Raw genomic sequence first — 18,722 nt, forward strand, 5'->3', positions numbered from 1 at the left:
TTAATGAGGTGAATCATTGTAAACTGCTTTTCATTATTTGTGTCACTTTACAAGTTGATGATTATTAAAGTATAGAACTGCAGAAGTTAATCATCTAATAAAATGTACTCTGGTGCGAGGATTGTATTTTCAATGCAGTCACACATATATTATGAATCCTAAATTCTAATTATAATTTAAACTATGATTCTACTTAATGGCACTTACCGTTATTTATGCGTAAATAGTGCACCAACTTCAAGCGATGGGCAGATGCACTGTTAAATGCAAAAGTTGTTGTCCGAGATGCTTCGCTCCACCTTGAACTTTGCAAAAACTGTATTTCACTGTTTTCCTCACCAAGAAATGCATTGAATGTTGTGAAATTGCTGTATTTACGCAGTAGGTATGAATTAAAACCACTACAGATATTTATGGCTAGTAATTACAAGTGTAAATAGCATTTTAACAATATGATTTGCCATTCAACCTCTCTGGCACCAAAAATTAACTATTCTAATTGTGGTATCTCATTCCATCAGGTTGTGAATTGTATTAAGAGATTTTAAAAATGTCAAGTTTCATATTTAAAAATTTTTTTTTTTTCTTTTCCTTTCTGTCTCTATTCTCCCTCCCTTTTAATCCAATCGTTCTTTCCCTCTTTATTTCTCTTTTTGTTTCTGATTTGACATTGAATTCTCCTCCTTTAATTCACCCTCATTTTAAGTCATTCTGCTGTTTCTTTCCCAATCCTTAAATCTCATTGGTTAAGGTGAAACCCTGTTGGTTGTCCTGCTCACTCAGGTCTCAGATGCCCTGGCTCTGATATTTACCAAGGTGATAGTTCGGAGAGGGGTTGGGGAGGAGTTATGGTGGGGAAAGCCATGGGGTTTAAATTCCAGGGTGTGTTTTAATTTGTTTCTCTAGGTTTCCTGTCTGACAGCCAGCCGGGAGAGATCACAGTGGGTGTGGGGGGAGGGGTTGTAGGAAGGGGAGGGCAGGGGGAGCGGAGAGAACATGGGGGAGGGGAGAAATTGCGGTGGGGTGTTGTCGATCGTGGCAAGGTTAGGTATCCGGTGAGTGGGGGCGGGGGGCTGCGGAGAATAAGGGTCAGAGATCATGAAGGTGGAGGATGGGGGGGGGCAGATCACGGGGAGAGGCAGATCACGGGGGGAAGGCAGATCACAGGGGGAGGGGTGGGGATGTTTACAGGGTAGCTTATTGGGCCTGGATGAAAAGCTCCACTTGGCCCAAAAACAGTGCTGTAAGGGCACTTACCTGATGGATCCAGCCCTACTCGCCTCCATTTATTTGCTGGGTTTCTCAAGGCCCAGAAAACAGAGCCAACATGAGTTAAAAATAGAAAGCATGTCAAAATGGTGGCACATAGCTTCCTTAAAAAGTTTTACCAACCAACCCACCTCCTGAGAATGGATTGGTAAACCAGCCCCTGTCCCGCCTCTGTTAAAATCAGAAGTGGACAGGCTCGAGGTGGGTTGGATTTGAATTTGAAATTTTTAACATTTTAATTTCCCACCTGACCCAAACCCAGCCGTTTTCGGGGGTTAAAATGAACCCTCCTGTTTTCCTCATTGCACTGTTATCAGCTCGCACTTTCAGCAACTTAGTGGGCAAAAACTATTTGAGCTGCAGGGTCAGAGATATGTCTAACTAACGGCAGATGCCGTTAGATGCTCTGCGACAGCAAACTCTGGTTCATTAATGTGGTACTTCGCTAATTTTTGGTATTTCAGTGTTTATAATGATTCAGTTTCATCACATTGTCAATCTCTATAAACCCTCACAGTAAGTTATCTGATGATGGGTATTTCAAAAATATTCCAAAGATCAATGAAAATAAAGATAAAAGGAGATTAATATTAAGCATAATTCTTTCTAAATGTTGGAAAATTCTAATATTTAATATAATTGTCTTTGCTTTTGTATCTGTACTTTCTACTTCACATCCATTTGTTGCCACTTTTTGGTGGATCAGGAAGGTGGCCCATTTTGTACTATGAGCTAATTCAATAGTCACAGTCACTGCCACTCCATGGGCCCAACTTTGGCCATGACTTGCATCAATTTTTTTGGAGTAAGTTGTTTTCTCTGGCATAAGTTTAAAAAATGCCATTTTCCCCCCAAAATTTGCTCCAGAGTAAGTCAGTTAGGTATGATTTTTTTTTAGGTCAGTTTCTTTTTCAAAAGGGGTCGTTCCCAGACACTTACGCCAGTTTTGGTCATTTATGCCACTTTGGCCAGCAAAATCTTACTCCAAATCGACTTAAGTCAGTGTATGTGACCAGCTCTGAAAAACCTTGTGGGCAGTGAAGAAAAAGCAGCGCACATTCGGCAGACATTAGGGCAGGGATAGGGGAGGGAAGGGAACTGGAGAGGACCTCAACAGCCAAGCACCAAACATTGCAAGGAAAAGCTCAAACAATTAAAATACTAATAAAAATGAAGTAAATCCTACCACGATGTCACCGGGGGGAGGGGGGGGAGTTAGCCAGAGAGAAAGAGAGAGATGTTGGTATACAAAACGCTCTTTCTTCCCCCCCCTCAAAGCACTCTTTCTTTCCCCCCCCCCGCCCCCACCAAAACTATCCTCCTCCCCCCCGCCCCCCCCGCAATCAAAACTTTCAAGCACAACCAATCAATAAAAAATAAAACCGAAGTCCTACCTCGCCCAGGAACTCAGCGGGCCGGCCGGCCGGTGCGGGAGGCCATTCGGTCGAGGATAGGGTGCGGAGAGATCGGGGCGTCCCTTCGGCCGGGAATAGGGGCTGCGAGCATCGGGTCCTGCTCACAGCCCACAGGACTCGTTGGGAGGACAGGAGCATGCGCGCAGGTGCCGGCGCTGTTTTCGGCGCTGGCCTGTTGCTCCGCCCCTGACTTCAGAATGCACACCACGCTGGGACTCCAGGGACTCGGAAGAGCTGCCAGGATGGGGCCCCTTTTTTCCAGCGCCGTTTCCAGCGCGCAAAGTCGGCGCACTTAAGGTAAGTGCGCCAAAAAAAGGGTTGGGCAAAGTTGGGCCCCATGTCTGGCTCGTAAATTGGTGGCTAATAATTTGGAACTGGAACTGGACGATAATTTTAATGATGGAGATCTTTCCCACAATGGCATGATTTACATTTCTTTGGCATGCCAGGCAAACTTAGAGTGATGGATGTTTGACTCCCATAACATCATATTGTGTATAAAACAAATTATTATCATTAACGCAGTGTCTACATGCCAGTAGTGAATAAAAACATTTTCAAAATTAATTTTGCATTTTTATTTGAAAATAGTGTGTATGTCTACTTTCTGTAATGCAATATATAAGCAATGAGAAGTAATTCATTGAAGGATTATAACACTATCTCGTATTTCAGACAATGCAACACAAAGGACTAAACAATGAACTTTTCATTCATTCATTCAGGTATACAACGTATAAGTACAAGCTGATAGTCTATAATGATGTGGGGTACACAGCAGGGGAAGAAGTCGCAGCTATCACACTGGCAGGCGCCCCTAACAGAGGGAGTAATCTCACAGCACAAGCCATTAACCATACAACAGTAGAAGTAGAGTGGACCAGACCAAGTATGTATTGCATATATTGCATTATATTTGTTAATAATCACACCAATTGGTTTCACCAGTTTATGCTAAAATTAAAGAGTTTGGCACGAATACCATTACACTGAGATATTTGGGGTGAAAACTGCAAACCAGCTGTTTTAGCTGTATCTCACATGTATATGTGTGCAGATTGAAATGGGGTGTGGAGTAAGACTTTGTACCATCATTAACCCTCTTCAAATGCCATGTTATGGGACTAAGAAACCTTTGACTGTGATACAATTTCTTAAAACCTATGGGGAGAAATTAGTTTGGTTTGCGCCTCCCGTTGGTGCCTGCAGGGGGCAGTAACAGGATGCTAAGGGGTTACTGACCTGGCGCAGCAACATCACCAACGCCCGCAAACTTCTCTGGCAGTTTTTCGCTGGCACTAACACTGACTGCCTCACTCTGTTGCGCCCCGTAGATCGTGTCGTCAACCAGTGCGCCCTGGATGCAATATTCACTCCTGCCCCCTGCACCATCGGGCATCGGCAGCTGCAGGAGGCATTGTCTCCTCGGCTAGCCGCTTGGTGAGTGATATTTAAAGGCAGTGGTGGTCAGGTAGTGTAACATTTATTTATCTCCCCATTCTGGTGCCTCCTGATTTCTTTTGTCTCATCGATTCCTCAGCCCTTAGAGTGCTTGGGGCTGTTATGCACATAGCGCAGGTCCCGTAGCCACACAGAGAGAGCATGAGGATTGATTCAAACCAACATTGGTCCTTCCCTTCAAGAAACATTGAGCAGCGCTCTGGCACTACCATCCCTCTCACTCACTTTAGCGCTCTAAGACAAGTGATAGCCCTTGATTTAGCATTCCACTTCCCTCTTGGAGCACTAAAGCAGAAGGTCTCGGGAGCAAAAATTATGTTTCACCTGGTGATACTTTTGTGCTCCCTGAAAAGTTATTGACCCAAACAGGGCACTACGCAATTTCTAGCTCCTCATTTTTTATCGCTTATACTAAAGTTTGAATCTGACTCTGATGTGCCCTCTGTTGTGATGGTATATGAAAATACCAATTTTGGTAGGAAAATTTTAAACTGCCTTTCATCTTTTCCTCAGAAATTGTACACTTAAAAATAAATTGCATATCCCATAATATCAAAGATTAGTAATTGCTTTCAAATATAACTATTAGAGTATAATTTTGTAATATTTAATTTATTTCTTTAAACCAATCCTAGATACAGCAGCTGTGATTTACTCTAATTTGGTCACTATTTTTTTATTACATATGCAGCTAAAGCAGGATATGCTAATTTTATTTTCCCCTTATGATTACTTGTGTATTTTTCCCCCTATTTAAACTGTCTCCTTGAATTTGGGCTTTTTACAACTGTTTCTGTCCTTTTAGACATCAGCATTAGACTTTAATTTTGGTATAAGGAAACTACATTTGTCCTTCAAAAGACTTGCACCTTTGCCTGGGCAATAAAATTCTTAAACCCTCTTCTAACTGGCAGTCAGCCTTTCTAACCCTTTCTCTGCCAGTTCAGATAAGTTTATTTATCATAGTTTTAGCTAGTCAATCAGCTTTAGGGTTCTTTTTAGTATAATTAATTGCTTACAAACTCTTGTTTCTTTCTTAGCTAGTTTTTTTCTTTGTGGCAAATTAATTGAGCCAATAAGCCATCAAGGTAAGGTTCTGTCACCAAGGGCAGAGGGAAAACATTATTCTCTCCAGTAATTGAGGCTAGATCATTCTGACACAGAAACGATTTGCTCTCTTAGATGGTGCAATCAGTAAAGCCCAATGTAGGTGGTGGCCTATTCATTCCTTTAGGTAAGTGAGTTTGGTATGTGACCTCCTGTCACCAGGAAAGGAAGAAAAATGTCACTCTTTCAAAGGAATTCCAAGGTAGGGTACCAAAGGGCGAACAAAACTCTTCCTCATTTCACATGAGATATAATAGGTTGTGCCACTAAAGTACTTGATTTATGCATGGACCACAAGTTGGTTTGGATGATTACAGTATATATTTATTTTTGTGTCAAAAGGTTACTAAGCATCCTGTAGTTGTGACTGCCCATAACTGATCTTCACAGTAGAATATTTAATAATAATGTTTTGTTTTAATGATTGAAGAAACATATACACCTGTATAACTAATAAGGATCTTCCTAATTATAACATATTTGAAACATTGACAACTACCTCTACCTCTACATTATTTATTAATGGAAGTGTAACTAACAAGTTGTCAGATTGAAAATGTTTTTATTTATTTTCTCACCAATTTTCCTCTTCCTAGGGTATTGACACATTGCTAAATTACAGCTGCACAGATAGCAGGCACTCACATCCAAGTGGCCATTCTTCAAGTGTGAGCCTAGACAGTTAGTTTCGATGGGTATTCAGCCACAGGGACATTGTATCAGACACTTAAGCACAATTGTGTCCTCATCTTACACACACACACAAACACACACACACACACACACACGTCTAGCAGGGGTCGTTAAATAGCAATCAGGAGCAGGAACCCTGGCCAATTTTCTCCTCCCTACCAGGTGCATTGAGGCCAATAGGAGTATTCTTACTGCTGCCGTGGCTGAGATCAGCTAACTGAGCAGAGACCAGGGTTGGACTCCTGGTGCTCCTGTTCTGCGCAGCTCAGCTGCTCACTGTGTAAACTTGCTGAGTTATCGAAGAACGAGTGCAAATTTATACTGAACAGTTAATCTCTGGGGTGTGCTACAAGGTAGTAATACATCAGACATTTCAGGTAATGATATAAGTTGCAAGAGTGAAGCTTATGTAGCTTATTAACACATTTGAACCTTGAAGTGTGCTACTCTCTTGAAGCATATTTCAGCAATTTCATAGTATTTATATTGCATATAGCAAAAACACACCTACTGTTTTCTGCATTAGCCCTACAATTTATTTTTGGAATTATATTACACCATTTCTACACTTAGCAGTTGACATCCAAGATAGTCAGATGGATTAACATTTTTTTGTATCGTGGCATTAATCCCTCTGATTTAGCAGTGTGGAGAAAGTATAAATTAAACACATGCCAAACCCAAACATGCAACTGATGCTAAGCTTATGGCTTAGAAAGAGTCTTGTTTGGGACTGGAAATTTTGAGGAATTAACCAAACAAGAAATGTCTGTTTTCCACCTGCTGCATTTAATAAAATGACGGTAAATTTGTGTGAATGGTGCCATTTCAGTCACCCATACCCAATTGGACCTATTGCATCCACACGGCCATTTTATTTTAAATGGTCTTCCTCCTGACAGGTTTTGGACAAGGCAAAAAGTGGTAGCCTTAGAGAAGCATATTGTATATTAGCAGATGGCCTTACCTTCCTCACCCCACAGAAAAATCTCTTTATGCTCAGCAACTTGCAATAACTTTGACCGAAAGCAACACTGCTGCCAGAATTTTTCTAAACCCTGCTGGCTGTAGCTCTCAAAGAGTTCATGTTGGTCGAGTTTACATACCTCTACTAAAGAGCATGATTTAAATGTTGTGTTTTCCTCTAATGATACTGCATTCATGCAGGATATTGTTGATGCACAGGCCAGCCAGTGTTCATACATGCATTTGTGTATATAATGTAAAACAATATAAAAGAGGAAGGTTTGGTAATACATATTTTTGGAGTTGCTTGTAATCCCTTTTAAATATAGGTAATTAAAACTATATTTATTTTGGAATAGTGGGGGATAAGGAAATGGATAAAATATAAGATGAGAAAATCTCCCTAATAGACAGGCAAATCTCCCTGAAATCATAATCCTCTGATACAGTCTCTTAAAAATCGGAAGATATAATATAATTTGGCTCAGCTTGAAATAATATGGAGTTGTATTTGATGCATCTCAAGCATTGTTTAATTTAGATGCTTATAATTGCAACTGGATGAACAAAATATAATTTTCTTTGCCATTTTCAGTAAAGGTTAATCATTGAGTGATGAAAAATCAGCCTCGATAATTGAACTAATTATATCTTTTACTCTTTTTAACTTAAAGCTTTGCAAGACTTGGAGGGAGATGTGGAATATTACATCCTATACATCAATTCAACTGCCTATAGCAACTCTGTGTCCTTCCCAGCTGATGTGAACTATACTTTGATTGACGATTTGCATTCAAACACAGAGTATTGGCTTTTCATTGAGGTCTTCAATGGAGCCCATAGTGCCAGGAGCGAGATGGTGCATGTGACAACGCCGGATGGGGGTTAGTAAAATCACAGATGCTCAAGACTGTTTAAAATCTGAGAATAAATGTGATTGATTTTTGTGGAGGTTGAAATCAGTCATCCATCCATAATAAAATTTCCTGTTATTGAAGGAAAATAGCTAAAACGCTAAAATCCTTAAGTGCAGTTGTCATCAAGTGATAGATCAATAAGGGCCCCAGTGAGACAGTTGCAGATAGCTCTAATAGAGTATATTAGCACAGTTTGTTCAGATCTTCCCATGTGTACCAGCATATATCCACACTGCTGTTTGGAAAATACAGCATGCTCTGTCAATAAATGGGAGAATATAAAAACGATTAATGTTTCTAAGTGATTTGTTCTGCAGACCAGTGAGCTTTTAGGATGGCAGGTGAACGCAGAGCCATACTTAATGTACCTGGAGATTTGATGTGCATGTTCAACTATTGCCAGAAAAAAATCTTCCCCTGAGACTTCTAACTTGTCTGTACCTGTAGAAAGGGAGAAGTTCAGGTGAATTTCTGCATTAAGCATCCTTATTTTACCAACTTGAGTCTATAAGAACTAAAGCAGGTTGAAGTTCTCTGGAAATGTTTCTTAAAAGTGAAGAGATAAACATATAGCCTTTGACCTATCCTCCAATAAAACCTTGCCAGATAATCACTTGCAGGAAGGTCTCGAGTCAGGAGTGACATTTTCCGTCATTTTTCGGAAAGAATATCACTAAAAACGTTGCCATTTTTTAATGGGGTAAAATTGGCAAAAAATGTGCCCGACGGTAAAACTCGGCATCGCACGAGGGGGGGGAAGAAAACACAAAAAAAATTGCAAAAATTAAAAAAATTAAAAATCAGAAAACATTCACTATACATTTAATTAATGAATCGCTGAAAAAGAATTAAAAAATAAAAACTTCCTCTTCATACCTACCGCTGTTTCTGGGGCTTCAACGCAGGCTTTTCTCATGCGTTTTTTTTTCACCCTGAGTACGCGTTCGCCAAACGATCAATTTTAGGCCGTCGCATTTTTTTTGGTGTTGTACGTCATTGATCTGCTTTTCAACGATATTTCAAAACCGCCAGTCGTTAACTTTGGCCATTTACCGGCAAAAAAGGCGAAATATCGGCAAAAAAGCATACGCAAGGCTGGCCAATTTCTCCCCCAGAGTTTTTTCACTGGATTACATACTAACTCATTTTGAGATCTAAAATGTTCATGCATTCATATTACCTATGGAGTAATTCTGGTCAGACATTCCATTGAATAAAGCTATTGACAAGGTTAAGCTATCTGGTTCTGTACCAGTTCCAAATAAAAATAAAGTACAAATAAAACTTGAATATCTATTTAACTTCCCAAAAGTCTTAACAATAGTATCTATTATTAAGGATGTGGTAACAGGACACTTGGAAAATCACAATATGATTAGGCAGATTCAGCATGGTTTTATGAAAGGGAAATCATATTTGACAAATTTATTTGAGTTTTTTGAGGGTGTAATTAGTAGGATAGATAAGGGGGAACCAGTGGATGTAGTATATTTGAATTTTCAGAAGGCATTCAATAAGATGTCACATAAGAGTTTGTTACACAAGATTAGGGCTGATGTGATTGGGGGTAATATATTAGTCAATGCTCCCTATATTTTTGGGGGGTACAAGGCCCCTTTTAGGGGCTGCATGGTCCATTTAACATTGAAAAAGCCGTTCCCAGGTGGTGCAGGACCAGCAGAAAGCTGCGTGACTTAAAGGGAACTTTGATATTAGCATGGATTGAGGATTGGTTAACAGACAGAAAACAGAGAGCAGGAATAAACGGGTCATTTTCAGGATGGCAGGGTGTAACTAGTGGAGTGGTGTAATAAGTTAGATGAGGGGACCAAGTGTAATATATTCAAGTATTCATGATCCAAAGCTAGGTGGGAAAGTAAGCTATGAGGAAGATGTAAAGAGGTTGCAAGGGATGTAGACCAGTTAAGTGACTGGCCAAGAAGGTGGCAGATGAAGTGTGATGTGGGCAAGTGTAAAATTATCCACTTTCATAGGATGAATGGAAAAGCAGAATATCTTTTAGTAGGTGAGAAACTAGAAAGTATTGGCATTCAGAGGGATTTAAGAACATAAGAAATAGGAGCAGGTATAGGCCATTTGGCCCCTCGAGCCTGCTCTGCCATTTAATGAGATCATGGCCGATCTGATCATGGACTCAGCTCCACTTCCCTGCCCACTCCCCATAACCCTTTATTCCCTTATCACTCAAAAATCTGTCTATCTCCGCCTTAAATATATTCAATGACCCAGCCTCCACAGAGAATTCCACAGATTTACAACCCTCTGGGAGAAGAAATTCCTCCTTATCTCAGTTTTAAATGGACGGCCCCTTATTCTGAGTCCATGCCCCCTAATTCTAGTTTCCACTATGAATTGAAATACCTTACTGCATCCACCTTGTCGAGCCCCCTCATTATTTTATATATTTCGATAAGATCACCTCTCATCCTTCTCAACTCAAATAAGTACAGGCCCAACCTATTCAACCTATCTTCATAAGTCAACCCCCTCATCTCCGGAATCAAACGAGTGAACTTTCTCTGAACTGCCTCCAATGCAAGTATATCCTTCCTGAAATACGGAGACCAAAACTGTATGCAGTACTCCAGGTATGGCCTCACCAATACCCTGTACAGCTGTAGCAGGATTGCTCTGCTTTTATATTCCATCCCCATTGCAATAAAGGCCAACATTCCATTTGCCTTCCTGATTACACACTGCACCTGCATACTAACTGTTTGTGTTTCATGCACAAGGACCCCCAGGTTCCTTTGAGGGAGAGCGAGGCCCATAAAAGAGCGACAGTCAAGAGAGCAGCTCAACAGAGGGAGAGTGAGGGCAATAAAAGGGCGGCAGTCGGGATAGCAGCTCAACAGAGGGAGAGAGAGGCCCATAAAAGGGCGGCAGTCAGGAGAGCAGCTCAACAGGGAGAGAGTCCCATAAAAGGGCGGCAGTCGGGAGAGCAGCTCAACAGAGGGAGAGTGAGGCCCATAAAAGGGTGGCAGTCAGAGCAGCTCTAGGGAGAGAGAGGCCCATAAAAGGGCGGCAGTCGGGAGCAGCTCCAGAGAGAGAGGCCCATAAAAGGGCGGCAGTCAGGAGAGCAGCTCAACAGAGGGAGAGAGGCCCATAAAAGGGCGGCAGTCGGGAGAGCAGCTCAACAGAGGGAGAGCAAGGTCCATAAAAGGGCGGCAGTCAGGAGAGCAGCTCAACAGGGAGAGAGAAGCCCATAAAAGGGCGGCAGTCGGGAGAGCGAGGTCCATAAAAGGGCGGCAGTCAGGAGAGCAGCTCAACAGAGAGGCCCATAAAAGGACGACAGTCGGGAGAGCAGGTTCAGGTTCAAAAGGCAAAAAAGAAGTAGAAAGAAATCGTGTGATGTCACAGCCAAGCGGGTAAGTGACTGGCTGGTCGATTGGTGAGTAGTTTTTCTTTTTTCTTTATCTTTTTCTTTTCTTATCAGTAAGAAACCTTTGGCGTTGTTACCAATTAAGTTAATTTAAGGGTTAAGTCATGGCAGGAGAGCCCAGATCCATGTCATGCTCCTCCTGTGCTATGTGAGAAATCAGGGACACTTCTGTCCCTGACAACTACATGTGCAGGAAGTGTGTCCAGCTTCAGCTTCTGACAGACCGCATTGTGGCACGGAAGCTGCAGATGGATTCACTGTGGAGCATCCGCGATGCTGAGGATGTCATGAATAGCACGTTTAGTGAGTTGGTCACATCGCAGGTAAAGGTTAAACAGCCAGATAGGGAATAGGTGAATATCAGGCAGAGCAGTGGAAGGAAGGTAGTGCAGGGGTCCCCTGTGGCCATCTCCCTCCAAAACAGATATACCACCTTGGGTACTTGGGGGAGATGGCTCATCAGGGGAAGGCAGCAACAGCCAAGTCCATGGCATCAAGGGTGGCTCTGCTGCACAGGAGGGCAGAAAAAAAGAGTGGGAGAGCTATCGTGATAGGGGATTCTATTGTAAGGGGAATAGATAGGTGTTCCTGCGGCCGCAAGCGAGACTCCAGGATGGTATGTTGCCTCCCTGGTGCAAGGGCCAAGGATGTCACGGAGCGGCTGCAGCGCATTTTGGAGGGGGAGGGTGAACAGCCAGCTGTCATGGTACATATAGGTATCAACGATATAGGTAAAATATGGGATGAGGTCCTACAAGCTGAATTTAGGGAACGAGGAGTTAAATTAAAAAGTAGGACCTCAAAGGTAGTAATCTCAGGACTGCTACCAGTGCATTGCAAGATAGCTCAGATGAATACGTGGCTTGAGGAATGGTATAAGGGGGAGGGATTCAAATTCCTGGGACATTGGAACCGGTTCTGGCGGAGGTGGGACCAGTACAAACCGGACGGTCTGCACCTGGGCAGAGTGCTCCTAGGCAGAGTGTTTGCTAGTGCTGTTGGGGAGGGTTTAAATAAAAATGGCAGGGGGATGAGAATCTATGCAGGGAGGCAGAGGGAAGGAAAAAGGGGGCAGAAGCAAAAGGTAGGAAGGAGAAAAGCAAGAGTGGAGGGCAGAGAAATCAAGGGCAAAAATCAAAAAGGGCCACATTACAACATAATTCTAAAAGGACAAAGAATGTTAAAAAAACAAGCCTGAAGGTTCTGAGTCTCAATGCGAGGAGCATTCGTAATAAGGTGGATGAATTGACTGCGCAAATAGCTGTTAACGGATATGATATAATTGTGATGACGGAGACATGGCTCCAGGGTAACCAAGACTGGGAACTCCACATCCAGGGGTATTCAATATTCAGGGACTGCAGATATGAAGGAAAAGGAGGTGGGGTAGCGTTACTAGTTAAAGAGGAGATTAACACAATAGTAAGGAAGGACATTAGTGTGGATGATGTGGAATCTATATGGGTAGAGCTGTGAAACACCAAAGGACAGAAAACATTAGTGGGAGTTGTGTACAGACCAACAGTAGTAGGGATGCTGGGGATGACATCAAATAGGAAATTAGGGACACATGCAATAAGGGTACAGCAGTTATCATGGGTGACTTTAATCTACATATTGATTGGGCTAACGAAACTGGTAGCAATACTGTGAAGGAGGATTTTCTGGAGTGTATAATGGATTGTTTTCCAGACCAATCTGTCGAGGAACCAACAAGAGAGCAGGCCATCCTAGACTGGGTCTTGTGTAACGAGAGAGGATTAATTAACAATCTAGTTATGCGGGGCCTCTTGGGGAAGAGTGACCATAATATGGTAGAATTCTTCATTAAGATGGAGAGTGACACAGTTAATTCAGAGACTAGGGTCAACTTAAAGAAAGGAAACTTCGACAGTATGAGACATGAATTGGCTAGGATAGACTGGCGAATAATACTAAAAGGGTTGACGGTGGATAGGCAATGGCAGACATTTAAATATCACATGGATGAATTACAACAATTGTACATCCCTGTGTGGCGTAAGAATAAAAAAGGGAAGGTGGCTCAACCGTGGCTAACAAGGGAAATTAGGGAAAGTGTTAAATCCAAGGAAGAGGCGTATAAATTGGCCAGAAAAAGCAGCAAACCTGAGGACTGGGAGAAATTTAGAATTCAGCAGAGGAGGACTAAGGGTTTAATTAAGAGGGGGAAAATAGAGTATAAGAGTAAGCTTGCAGGGAACATAAAAACTGACTGCAAAAGCTTCTATAGATATGTGAAGAGAAAAAGATTAGTGAAGACTAATGTAAGTCCCTTGCAGTCAGAATCAGGTGAATTCATAATGGGAAACAAGGAAATGGCAGACCAATTAAACAAATACTTTGGTTCGGTCTTCACTAAGGAAGACTCGAATAACCTCCCGAAAATACTAGGGGACCGAGGGTCTAGCGAGAAGGGGGAACTGAGGGAAATCTTATTAGTCAGGAAATTATATTAGGGAAACTGAATCCCCGATTACTTAAGGAAGTGGCCCTAGAAATAGTAGATGCATTAGTGGTCATTTTCCAACATTCCATGAACTCCGGTTCAGTTCCTATGGATTGGAGGGTAGCTGATGTAACCCCACTTTTTAAAAAAGGGGGGAAAGAGAAAACAGAGAATTATAGACCGGTTAGCCTGACATCGGTGATGGGGAAAATGCTGGAATCAATTATTAAAGATGTAATAGCAGCGTATTTGGAAAGCAGTGACGGGATCGGTCCAAGTCAGCATGGATTTATGAAAGGGAAATCATACTTGACAAATCTTCTAGAATTTTTTGAGGATGTAACTAGTAGAGTGGACAAGGGGAGAACCAGTGGATGTGGTGTATTTGGACTTTCAAAAGGCTTTTGACAAGGTCCCACACAAGAGATTAGTGTGCAAAATTAAGGCATATGGTACTGGGGTAATGTATTGATATGGATAGAGAACTGGTTGGCAGACAGGAAGCAAAGACTGGGAATAAACGGGTCCTTTTCAGAATACAGGCAGTGACTAGTGGGGTGCCACAGGGTTCAGTGTTGGAACCCCAGCTATTTACTACATACATTAATGATTTAAATGAAGGAATTGAATGTAATATCTCCATGTTTGCTGCGAGGAGGATGCTAAGAGGCTGCAGGGAGACTTGGACAGGTTAGGTGAATGGGCAAATGCATGGCAGATGCAGTATAATGTGGATAAATGTGAGGTTATCCACTTTGGTGGCAAAAACAGGAAGGCAGATTATTATCTGAATGGTGACAGATAATAAAAGGGGAGGTGCAACGAGACCTGGGTGTCATGGTACATCAGTCATTGAAGGTAGGCATGCAGGTACAGCAGGCAGTAAAGAAAGCAAATGGCATGCTGGCCCTCATAGTGAGGGGATTTGAGTACAGGGCCTTGGTGAGACCACACCTTGAGTATTGTCTCCTAATCTGAGGAAGGACGTGCTTGCTATTGAGTAAGTGCAGCAAACATTCACCAGACTGATTCCTGGGATGGCAGGACTGACATATGAGGAAAGACTGGATTGGCTAGACTTATACTCACTGGAATTTCGAAGAATGAGAGGGGATCTCACAGAAACATAAAATTCTGACGGGACTGGACAGGTTAGATGCAAGAAGAATGTTCCCGATGTTGGGGAAGTCCACAACCAAGGGTCATAGTCTAAAGATAAGGGGTAAGCCATATACAACTGAGATGAGGAGAAACTTTTTCACCCAGAGAGTTGTGAACCTGTGGAATTCTCTGCCACAGAAAATTGTTGTCCAGTTCATTGGGATCAGCGGGTATGGAGAGAAGGCAAGGATGAGGTACTGAGGTTGCATGATCAGCCACGAAGGGCTGAATGGCCTGTTCCGGCACTTATTTTCTGTGTTCCTATGTTTCTATGTTACTGCAGCACTTTACGATTTTTCTCCATTTAAATAATAATTTGCTTTTCTATTTTTTCTGCCAAAGTGGATAGCCTCACATTTTTCCACCCACCTTAATATCATCAGCAACTTGACTACATTACACTCGGTCCCTTCATCCAAGTTATTAATATAGATTGTAAATAGTTAAGGCCCCAGCACCGATCCCTGCGGTACCCCTCTCGTTACTGTTTGCCAACCAGAAAATGACTCATTTATCCTGACTCTGTGTTCTGTTAGTTAGCCAATCCTCTCTCCATGCTAATATATTACTTTTATCTTGTGCAGTAACCTTTTATGTGGAACCTTATCGAATGCCTTCTGGCAATCCAAATATACCACATCCATTCATTCCCCCTTATCCACCCTGCCTGTTACATCCTCAAAGATCTCCACCAAATTTGTCAAACATGATTTCCCTTTCATAAAACCATGCTGACCCTGCCTGACTGAATCATGCTTTTCCAAATGTCCTTCTACTGCTTCCTTAATAATGGACTCCAGCATCTTCCAACCACAGATGTTAGGCGAACTGGTCTATAGTTTCCTGCTTTCTGTCTGCCTTCTTTTTAAAATAGGGGCGTTCCATTTGCGGTTTTTCAATCCACTGGGACCTCTCCAGAATCCAGGGAATTTTGGATGATTACAACCAATGCATCGACTATCTCTGCAGCCACTTCTTTTAAGAGGTGGTACTCAGTAAGATAATAGGACTGAAGGCAGATAAATCCTCTGGACCTGATGGCTTGCATCCTAGGGTCTTAAGAGAAGTAACGGCAGGGATTGTGGATGAATTGGTTGTAATTTACCAAAATTCCCTGGATTCTGGGGAGGTCCCAGCAAATTGGAAAACTGCAAATTTAATGCCCCTATTTAAAAAAGGAGGCAGACAAATATAGACCAGTTAGCCTAACATTTGTGGTTGGGAAAATGTTGGAGTCCATTATTAAAGAAGCAGTAGCAGGACATTTGGAAAAGCAAAATTCGGTCAGGCAGAGTCAGCATGGATTTATGAAGGGGAAGTCATGTTTGACAAATTTGCTGGAATTCTTTGAGGATGTAATGAGCAGGGTGGTTAAAGAGGAATCAGTGGATTTGGTGTAATTGGACTTTCAGAAGGCATTTAACAAGGTGCCACATAAAAGGTTACTGCACAAGATAAAAGTTCATGGGGTTGGGGGTAATATATTAGCATGGATAGAGGATTGGCTAATAAACAGAAAACAGAGAGTCGGGATAAATGGTTCATTCTCAGGTTGGCATCAGTAACTAGTGGTGTGCCGCAGGGATCAGTGCTGGGACCCCAGCTATTTATAATCTATATTAGCAACTTGGAAGGAAAAGCAATGTGTGAGGAGGACACAAAAAATCTGCAAAAGGACATAGACAGGCTAAGTGAGTGGGCAAAAATTTGGCAGATGGAGTATAATGTTGGAAAGTGTGAGGTCATGCACTTTGGCAGAAAAAATCAAAGAGCAGGTTATTATTTACAAGAGAGATTGCAAAGTGCTGCAGTAGATTGGACCCTGGGGGTACGTGTGCAAGAAACACAAAAGGTTAGTATGCAGGTACAGCAAGTGATCAGGAAGGCCAATGGAATCTTGTCCTTTATTGCAAAGGGGATGGAGTATAAAAGCAGGGAAGTCTTGCTACATTTGTACAGGGTACTGGTGAGGCCACACCTGGAATACTGTGTGCAGTTTTGGTTTCCATATTTATGAAAGGATATATTTGCTTTGGAGGCAGTTCAGAGAAGGTTCACAAGGTTGATTCCGGAGATGATGGTGTTGTCTTATGAGGAAAGGTTGAGTAGGTTGGGCCTCTACGCATTGGAATTCAGAAGAATGAGAGGTGATCTTATCGAAACGTATAAGATTATGAGGGAGCTTGACAAGATGTATGCAGAGAGGATGTTTCCATTGATAGGAGAGACTAGAACTAAAGGGCAAAATCTTAGAATAAAGGGCCGCCCATTTAAAACTGAAATGAGGAGAAGTTTCTTCTCTCAGAGGGTTGCGGATCTGTCTCAGAGAGCTGTGGAAGCTATGACATTGAATAAATTTAAGACAGAAATACACAGTTTCTTAAACGATAAGGGAATAAGGGGTTATGGGGAACGGGCAGGGAGGTGGACCTGAGTCCATGATCGGATCAGCCATAATTGTATTGAATAGCGGAGCAGGCTCGAGGGACCGTATGGCCTATTCCTGCTCCTATTTCTTATGTTATGTTCTTATTAAGACCCTAGGTTGCAAACCATCAGGTCCAGGGAACTTGTCCACCTTTCGTCCCATTATTTTACCAAGGACTACTTCTTTAGTGATAGTGATTGTTTTTAGTTCCTCCCTCCCTATAGCCCCTTGATTATCCACTCTTGGGATCTTTTGATTGTCTCCTACCATGGATGTCCTTGTACACAAATCACAGAAAGTTAGCTTTCAGGCACAGAAAGCAATTCGGAAGGCTAATGGTATGTTAGCCTTTATTGCAAGGGGTTGGAGTATAAGAGTAAGGAAGTCTTTCAGCCATTATATGGTGCATTTGTGGGACCACTCCAGGAGTACTATGTGCAGTTTTGGTTTCCTTATCTAAGGAAGCATAGAGGAGGCGCAACAAAGGCTCACAAGATACATTCCTGGAATGAGAGAACTGTCCTATGAGCAGAGATTGAGTAGAATGGGTCTATATTCTCTGGAGTTTAGAAGAATGAGAGGAGATCTCATTGTAATGTATAAAATTCTTAGAGGGCTTCACAGGATAGATGCTGAGAGGCTGTTTTCCCTGACTGTTGTCTAGAACTAGGGGCCATTGTCACAGGATAAGGGATCAGCCATTTTGGACTGAGATGAGAAGTTGTAAATTGTTGGAATTCTCTTCTCAGAGGGCTGTGGATGCTCAGAAGATGAGTATATTCAAGACTGAGTTTGATAATTTGGTTACTAAGGGAATCAAGAAATATGGGGATTGGGCAGGAAAGTGTTGAGGTCGAAGAACAGCCATGATCTTATTGAATTGTGGAGCAGTCTCGAGGGGCCATATTGCCTCCTCCTGCCCCTATGTCTTATCTTCTTCATCAAGAGAGAGGACATATACTTTGGGGTTATATGTTTAGATATTAATTCAAAATCTTACTTAAATCAATGCCACAAATCAACACAAATCAAAATGTTTTTCTTTCACTTCCCGCCATCAACCCCCAGCCTAATAAGTAAGATAGTTTTTTCAAAATATAGATAGTTTTCCCTCTTTCCTTCTGTTTTGTGATGTAGAAGCTTTACTTAAATGTTAGCAGAGATCTCAGTTATTTACGTGCAGTAAACCAAATAGCTAATGAGCCATGATCCCACCCATTTCATTTATTCTTGGCATTCTTTGTTTTCCAAGGTTTGACACAACTGAGTGGCTTGCCAGGCCACTTTAGAGAACAGTTAAGAGTCAACCATGTTAGTGTGGGATAAAAGCAGAAAATGCTGGGAATACTCAGCAGATCAGGCAGCATCTGTGGAGAGAGAAACAAAGTTAACGTTTCAATTGCGACAAAAGATCATCTACCTGAAACGTTTACTC

The 18,722-nt window shown here is 42.0% G+C and overlaps 1 protein-coding gene across 1 annotated transcript in view; it reads left to right on the top strand.

The window, feature by feature from the left end:
* Positions 1 to 18,722, top strand: part of ush2a (Usher syndrome 2A (autosomal recessive, mild)) — a 1,282,968-nt gene that overhangs the window by 1,132,191 nt on the left and 132,055 nt on the right. Inside the window, exons 44-45 of the mRNA XM_070889457.1 lie at positions 3,410 to 3,573; positions 7,586 to 7,795. Coding sequence (XP_070745558.1) covers positions 3,410 to 3,573; positions 7,586 to 7,795 — 374 coding nt within the window. The remainder of the gene's footprint in view (positions 1 to 3,409; positions 3,574 to 7,585; positions 7,796 to 18,722) is intronic.

This window comes from Pristiophorus japonicus, chromosome 9 (genome assembly GCF_044704955.1).
Source record: "Pristiophorus japonicus isolate sPriJap1 chromosome 9, sPriJap1.hap1, whole genome shotgun sequence".
Lineage (NCBI taxonomy): Eukaryota > Metazoa > Chordata > Chondrichthyes > Pristiophoridae > Pristiophorus > Pristiophorus japonicus.